At 36.3% G+C, this 8871-nt stretch overlaps 1 protein-coding gene across 1 annotated transcript; it reads right to left on the bottom strand.

Moving 5' to 3' along the window:
- Positions 1-627: 627 nt before the first annotated feature.
- On the bottom strand, positions 628-967 carry LOC140761684 (large ribosomal subunit protein P1w-like). Its single transcript, XM_073099114.1, is given in 2 exon segments — positions 628-894; positions 896-967. Coding segments are annotated over 2 exon segments (339 nt in total).
- Between the last annotated feature and the right edge of the window lie 7904 nt (positions 968-8871).

Raw genomic sequence — 8871 nt, 5'->3', positions numbered from 1 at the left:
TCTGCTAGAAGTGTTGGCTTGATGATGAGAACTTTTTGATGTGGTCATTTTCAACTTTGTCAACATCTCATTAGAGATGATGCTTCTGCAGGCCACCCTCGCCGGGGTGCCTTTGGCTACTTGAATCCATAAACGCATCATACTGGGGGTTTGAGGATGCTTTCCTCTCAAGGATAGATATATTAGGAACCGGCAAGGAGGAATTTGGGGGTGCAAAAGGCAAGGGATCCAATTAGGGAGAGGGCCTTGAAGAGGCACCCTCTCCCTCAGCCATCCCAAGAAAGACCTAAAGAATGACTAGGAAACCCAATCGCCACAGAATTGCGAGGCCTCACCACTCCTCGTGCTTTATAATCTTTTTCTTGTCGAATCCAATTTATTCTATTGGACTTCCATCCATGAACTATTTATTTAAATTTAAATTTAAAATAATAAGTAAATTAGCTAACTAAATTTGACTTAACTCAAGCTAACTGACATCATTCTCATGATTGAATTGGAATAGACACATGAAACAAATAAACGTCCAAATTAAGGCATCCACTTCAAATGGATCGGAATACCAAAAATATAACAACTATACAGATAACTAATACTAAAATAAAAAAGACAAAGTTCTTTCGCATTCTAATCGAACAAGCTGAATCCCATATTGTCATCGCTCTCTTTCTTGGGCTCCTCCTTCTCTTCTGTTGCAGGGGCCACAGCAGTGGCGGCATCAACAACCGGAGCAGCAGAAAGGGCAACCGCAGCACCACCTCCATCGGATCCAATGCTCAAGATGAGGTCTTCGACGCTCCTCTTCTTGAGAAACTTGGCGAAGAGCGGGGGCCAATACGAGTCGATCTTTAAGTTTGCCGCCTTCACAAGGGTGGAGATCTTCTCCAACATTCTCAGATGTGATGGGGATCCCATCGTCGTGGAGAATGAGGGAGGCGTAGACATAGGCGAGCTCATCGACGGACATGGCGGAACAAAGGAGATCGAGATCGATCGAATTGAGTTCATGAAGGGGAATGGACGGCAATCTGAGAAGAAAAACAATTATTTAGAAAAAAATAATTTGGTCATTATGTAGGAAGAAATTAGACAAAATCTACTTTTTTTTCTCTTAAAACATAGAGAATTTTCAATTTTTTATGTTTTTCATTGTACAATGTATAGGAGGTGGGTAGTGGTACTCTTCGTCGGTACGTACAACATGGGCGAGGCGATCACTGGCGAAACAGTTGAAAACTACCAAGCAAGCACAAGATCGTACGTACTCTCTGCTACTATCACAAAGAAAAGGTATTATCATAAGTACTCATTTCAACGTATATGACCAAATTCTCAGTCTTACTTTATATATCCTTTTACCCGCTATCACAGGTTTAGGAATAAAATGACACCAAGCTAAAAGGTAGACGTCGTACAGCTGGATGTGGGCTTAGGTCATTTTTTAACTGTTGTTTGCAATTTCGCTTCTCACCGAGGTTGACTCCAGAATAATCTACGTAAAAAAAGAAAAAAAGGAAAAAAAAAGAATAGTCTACATTGTTGGTTGCGGATTATATTTGACGTAATTGTATTTTGACGCGGATCCACTTCGAATGGGATTTAAGAAACCCATGTATATCATATTTGATTAGTTGAGTAATTCTTAACAGTTTTTTTTATTTATTAAGGATATTTCTATTTGGTTAAGGAACTCCTTATGGTTAGTTGAGTAATTCTTAACCGTTTTTCTTTTTAATTTATTGGGGATATTTCTATTTCGTTAAAAAATTCCCAACGTATCCATGATGGAATAAATATGATAAGGATAAAAAGTTATAATGATAAATGGATCTAGCCCCTCCATCCATAAATAGAGAACCCATATATGTGGAGATGATCCCTTTTGTTTAAAGAATTAGTATGGATCAATATCCTATCTATCATGTCGACACGCAAGTCTCCGATCCTGATAGTATGTGATTTTAGGGACCAATATACAAATAGTTTTTAGAGATAATATCTTTTCATTCCTTAAACTATCACTTATTTTCATAGTGATTTCCTAAACTTTTTTTTATATTATACACTGACTTTGAACTATTAGAATTGCCTCACTTATCTATTATGACTCAAATGAACACCAAGATTTTTACACGAAAAGACCCAAACGAGAAAAAACTATAGATCCAAACTCGGATGAAAACCAATTACTAAACTTGTAGTAGTTATAAAACTGACTTACAAATAACCCGTCGATTCCTACGATTTTGTTTTTCTTAGTCTTGCTCATTAGAACCCACAATTCACCACTTTCCGTGATTGATCTCCAATCTTAATAGTCCTCGAGATTGATCTTTCGTCTAGATGACTTTTAAGATTAAAGCTTGGTGCATTGTATAAGAAATATACCTTGTTAGTGGAAGAACGTTGTAACTTCAAAACTCATTTTCAAAAGTAATCACCTACCTCTTTAGAGTTAAGGCATCACAACCCTTATATTGGTTAACAAGATAAGGCCAAATCTAAGTGAAAATAGAGCTCTTGAAAGTCCAAAATGTTAGGTTTTTAATTGTTGGCAATTGTGTACAAAATATTCTAAGTGTATTTTTTACATGTATATGAGCTTTACACAAGTCTAGAATATCTCTGGTTTGAAGAATTGCAAGTTTATTGGAGAAAAGCTATTGAGTTCACACCGCGTTTACAAACGCGTTCGAACGTGGATACTATGTTCACACACATAAAGAGCCACGTTCACAAACCCGTTTGAACACGGGTACTGCGTTCACACAGACCGAGAGTAGCGTTCACAAACGCGTTCGAACGTGAGTACTGCGTTCACACAGATAAAGAGCCGCGTTCACAAACGCATTCGAATGCGGGTACTGCGTTCACACAGACCGAGAGCAGCGTTCACAAACGCATTCGAACGCAACCTGAAAAATTCAAGCTGTCGCGTTCGAACGCACTTGGGTCCATTCGAACGCATTTGAGATTAAGTCAGGCCATTCGAACGCACCCGGGCCGCGTTTGAATGCACCTATGAAGTTTGCAATTTATTGGATTTTCATGAGTACGGATAAGACTTGAATTTGGCTCTATCTTGGAGATCATATATAAGGATTGTGATGCCCTATCTCTAGGGAAGTGGAAGAAGCATTATTGAAGGAGACTTCTTGAGGCTACATCGGTTCTTCAATGAACAAGGTTCTTCTCATCTACAAATCTTAATCTTTCGTCTTAAGGGCTATCTAGACGAATGATCAAACTCGAGGGCTACTGAAATTGGACTTCAATCACAAGAAGCAGTGAATCATGGGTTCTAGCGATCAAGACTGAGAGGAACAAAGTCGTTTGGATTGACGGGTTGTTTTGTGAGTCAGTCTTGTAACTGCTACTATCATAGTGATTGGATTTGATCCAAGTTTGGATCCATGATTTTTTTCCTGTTATGGGTTTTTCCACGTTAAAATCTTGGCATTCATCTCTACTTTCGTTTTTAATATTTCCTCCGACTTTTATTTAAGTGAACAAACGATATCATTGCCTAAAGGTTAGATACATACGTGTGTCTAGGGGTTTTATCAATTGGTATCAGAGCAGGTTCTCTCACTCTTTGAGAGAGATCAGATAGGCATGGATTTTCATAGAGATGGACCATCATCTATTAGACCTCCTATTCTAGATGGATCAAATTATGGATATTGGAAAGCTAGGATGAGAGCTTATTTGAAGTCTATAGATGAGCAAGTATGGATGGCCATTGTGAACGGTTGGAGTCCACCAATGTACATGGTGAATGATGAGTTCATTGAGAAACCGATTGAGTCATGAGATAAGATATATTATGAAAAAGTTGGCTGGAATAGCAAAACAATAAATGCAATTTTTAGTTGTGTTTCCTCGGAAGAATTTAGAAGAATTTCTACTTGTGAAATAGCAAAAGAAGCCTGGACGATCTTAGAAACAACTCATGAAGGAACTATGGCTATAAAACTTTCGAAACTTCAGAGGTTGACTACTAGTTTTGAAACCCTACGTATGGAGGAGAATGAGACATTTGATGAGTTCTATGCAAAGCTGAGTGATATAGTCAACTCCAGTTTCAACATAGGAGAGAAAATTCCTGAAAACAGAATTGTCCGTAAGATCCTTAGGTCTCTTCCAGAAAGGTTTCAGGCGAAAGTTACAACTATTGAGGAAAGTAAGGACATCGACTCTATAAAGGTTGAACAATTGGTAGGAAATATACAAACATTTGAGTCTAGTCTTTCAAAACCGAGGAAGTCCAAAGGGATGGCTCTATCCATTGTTGAACAAAATTTAGAGGAGTCTGATGATGAAGGTGATTTAGATGTTGAGATGTTGGCTATGTTTGTCAAAAAGTTCAATAAATTCTTTCGGAAGCTAAACAAGTTGAATGCTGAAAAATTTGAAAAAAGAAAGCCTTTATGAAAAAGAAGAATACTGTGAGTTTGAATACAGGTGGTAGCAATACCAATGTCAAACAGAAAAATAATAATTCTGAGAATAAAGTTCAATGTTTTGAATATTCTGGTTTTTGACACATCGCACAAGAATGCCCTAATCGTCTTAAGAGAAAGGGCAAAGCTATGAAAGTTACTTAGGATGACTCCAAGGAATCTGATGATAATTCTAAAAAAGACGAAGAAAACTTTGTAGCCTTTGCCTCTTCTCTACTTAATACTGACTCTGTTGTTGATACTGATAGTACAGATAATCTTAATATGTTACCAGTTGAGGAAGATAAATCTGAAGTTCAAAAGTCATATAATGACTTGTACCTGGAGTCGTTTAAACTCAAGAAAATCAATCTTAGACTACTTCAACAACTCAAGGTAATCGAATCAGAAAGAATTCAATTTGAGGAGAAGTACAAATTAAAACTTGAACGTGTCAAAGACCTTTCTGAACAACTTGACAATGCAAAAAATAAAATGAAGGTTGATGAAATTGAACTAGAGCGATTGCATAAGGAAGTTACATTTCTAAAAGGGAAGAACAAACTGGACGAGATTCTAAAAGCTCAGATCTCTGGAAAAGACAGGTATGGTGTTGGATACACTAGTAATTCAAATAATAATAAAACTATTTTTATTTCTGCAGGTATACAAAAGGAAGAATACCTGAAGCCATCAATCGCATTTTCAAAGCAATCCTGGATAAATCTTTCTAAACTGAAGTTGAATCTACAAACTGGTGAATCTTCGACGATACCAAAGGTAAACTCTAGTCACACTCCTCGACAAAAGGTGAGTAGAAAAGGGTTTGTTCTGACATGCTATCATTGCGGCATTCTAGGGCATATTCGACCTCATTGCAAATTTTTGCAAAAACTTAGAAATGCTTTCATTTATGGGATGAAAACAAAGGCCATATGGGTCAAGAAAAGTGATTTGAAATGTTATGTTGTGCATACAGCCTTGAAAGCTTTAAATTTTGATTTGTGGTATTTAGACAGTGGCTGTTTAAGATATATGTCGGGTGACAAGTCGTTATTTTCTAATCTTGAAAAACATGAAGGGGGAGTTGTGACATTCGGAGATGGTAATTCATCAAAGGTAATAGGTAAAGGAAAGGTAAGTACTCCAGGGATTCCAAGTCTCGAAAACATTCTTTATGTTAAGGGCTTGAAAGTAAATCTACTGAGCATCAGTCAATTTTGTGATGAAGATTATGAGGTAAAATTCTCCAAAAACGACTGTACTATTCTAGATCATGATAGTAATGTTATATGTTATGGATCTAGAACATCTGATAATTGCTATGTCGTTGGAACTTCACATAAACTAAAATGTAACAGTGCCTCTTTCGACATTGCAGATCTTTGGCATCAACATCTTGGACATGTGAATCACAAGGAATTATTTACTCTATCCAAACATGAAGTGGTAAGAGGAATACCTAAGATTAAAGAAATGTCAAAAAGAGTGTGCGGTTCATGTCAAATTAGAAAACAAATTCGTATCTCACACAAGAAGGTAAATGCAGCTACCACTGACCGTGTGCTACAATTAGTTCACATGGACTTGATGGGTCCACCAAAAACGGAAAGTCTTGGAGGTAAACGCTATATATTTTTAATGGTCGATGATTACTCTAGATATACCTGGGTTACCTTTTTACGTGAAAAGTCTGAAACCTTTGAAGTTTTTAAATCACTATGCTTAAAATTGCAGAATGAAAAATCTACAACCCTAGTTAGGATTCGTTCTGATCATGGTAGAGAATTTGAAAATGAAAATTTTTCTATATTTTGCGATTCTCTTGGTATTCAAGATGAGTTTTTAGCTCCTATAACTCCACAACAGAACGGGATTGTTGAAAGAAAAAACCGAGTTGTGCAGGAAATGGCTAGGGTTATGCTTCACGCTAAAAATATTACTCAAAGGTTTTGGGCAGAGGCGGTCAATACAGCGGTACATGTGATAAATCATGTTTATCTAAGACTAGGTACAAAAATGACTGCTTATGAAATCTGAAAAGGTAAGAAACCTAGTGTTAAATATTTTCGTGTTTTTGGTAGTAAATGTTATATCTTGCGTGATCGAGAATATTTGACTAAATTTGACACTAGAAGTAGCGAAGGCATCTTCTTCGGGTATTTGAATAATAGTCGAGCCTACAGAGTATTTAATCTTGACACTTCTACTGTTATGGAATCTGCTAATGTTATGATAGATGAATCCACGACTGACTTAACTGAAGCTACTCCTATTTCTGTTTCTGCAGATACATATTACGAAGAAATAGGAAAGGAGCTTGATCTAGAAATTGAGAATCAGGGCGAGGACAAAGTTGAAATAAACAAAAATGACTGCAACATACCGGAACCATTTGTTAGAGTGAAATCAAATCATCCACTGTCACAAGTGATCGAAGACGTGAATGAACCAATTAAGACAAGACGACAAATCCAAAGTGAGGTATCATTTACTTGTTATACATCTTCTTTTGAACCTAAAAATGTGAAGGAAGCATTGTTAGACGATTCTTGGGTTAATGCTATGCATGAGGAATTAGAATAATTTTCTAGGAATGATGTTTGGTATTTAGTTCCTAGACCTAAGAATGTGAACGTCATTGGAACAAAATGGATTTACAAGAATAAAAGTGATGAACATGGCAATATAGTTCGAAATAAAGCCAAACTAATAGCACAGGGATACGGTCAGGCTGAGGGTATAGATTTTGATGAGACATTTGCTCCTGTTGCTAGATTAGAGTCTATTCGTATACTGCTTGCCATTGCTTATCATTTAAAATTTAAATTGTTTCAAATGGATGTTAAAAGTGCTTTCTTGAATGGTATCCTGAATGAAGATATTTATGTGGAACAACCTAAGGGTTTCGAAGATCAAAAATTTCCTTCTCATGTTTTTAAATTGTAAAAGGCTCTTTACAGGCTAAAACAAGCTCCAAGAGCTTGGTATGAGAAGTTGACCACCTTTTTAGTGGATGCGGGGTTCACTCGAGGGGGAGTGGATAAGACATTGTTTATTAGACGTGAAAACAAGAGTTTAGTTGTGGCACAAATATATGTGGATGACATTGTTTTCGGGGCGACAAGTCAATTATCAGCTAAGGAGTTTGCAGATCTCATGCACAGTCATTTTGAGATGAGCATGATGGGTGAGTTGAAGTTCTTTTTAGGGCTTCAAATTACTAAGGATCTTGTGACTAAATTTGGTTTAGAAAATGCAAAACATGCTAGAACTCCTATGAGTACAACTACCAAACTAGGTAAGGACATTTCGGGAAAAAGTGTTGATTAGACACTATATAGGAGCATGATTGGGAGTCTTTTGTACGCAATGGCTAGTAGACCTAACATTGCATTTAGTGTAGGTGTGTGTGCTAGGTTTCAGTCTGAACCTAAGGAGTCACATTTGTTTGCTGTTAAACGTATTATAAAATATGTCAGTGGCACAGTTGATTTAGGTATCTGGTTTACTTATGACTCGGGTGTTATCATATCGGAATACACGGATTCTGATTGGGCAGGTTCATGTGATGATAGAAAAAGTACTTCAGGTGGATGTTTTTATGTTGGAAACAATCTGGTTGCTTGGTATAGTAAGAAACAAAACTCGATATCTTTATCTACTGCGGAGGCCGAGTACATTGCAGCAGGGAGTTGTTGTTCTCAGTTACTATGGATGAAACAGATGGTCAAAGATTACGACATTGAACAAGATACTATGGTGTTTTATTGTGACAACATGAGTGCTATTAATATATCGAAAAATCCTGTTCAACACTCGCGTACAAAACATATTGATATCCGACATCATTTTATACGCGAGTTAGTTGAAGATAAAACAATAGCACTAGAACATATTGAGACAGAGAAACAGTTGGGTGATTTGTTTACAAAACCTTTGGATTTACAGAGATTTGAGTATCTTCGTACTTCTTTAAGGATTTGTGCTTTGGACTGATTTTATTGGGATTTGTATTTTTTTTAGTTTGCAAGTTTCTTTTTATTTTGTTTCGTTTTTTTTAGGTTTTCTTTTACTCTAAAATTTTCTTTGGTTTTTGTTTCAGATTTGTCGAGAGTTTTTGTCATAAAAAAAATTTTTTAATGCACTCCTAGATTCAATAATATACCATTGACATAAAAATATGATTTTTCTCTTGATTATTTGTTATTATAGTCAATTTTATCATCTTGTAGTATATTGTATCAATTTTGATTGTGTCACTCCCTCGACTTCTATTATAATGAAACTAATTTTAATGCACTCATAACGTATGTATATTCTTGAGTGAGCATGATATCATGAATTATTTTTTTAAATAGCTCACTATTAACCTTGATTTGCACAGTTTGACCTCATGCTTAGTCATCAAAAATTTGTTCATAAAAGA

Source organism: Typha angustifolia, chromosome 6, assembly GCF_048772165.1.
Source record: "Typha angustifolia cultivar Huaian chromosome 6, ASM4877216v1, whole genome shotgun sequence".
Taxonomy (NCBI): domain Eukaryota; kingdom Viridiplantae; phylum Streptophyta; class Magnoliopsida; order Poales; family Typhaceae; genus Typha; species Typha angustifolia.
The sequence above is the reverse complement of the archived record's forward strand: the minus strand, read 5'-3'. Positions and strand labels throughout refer to the sequence as shown.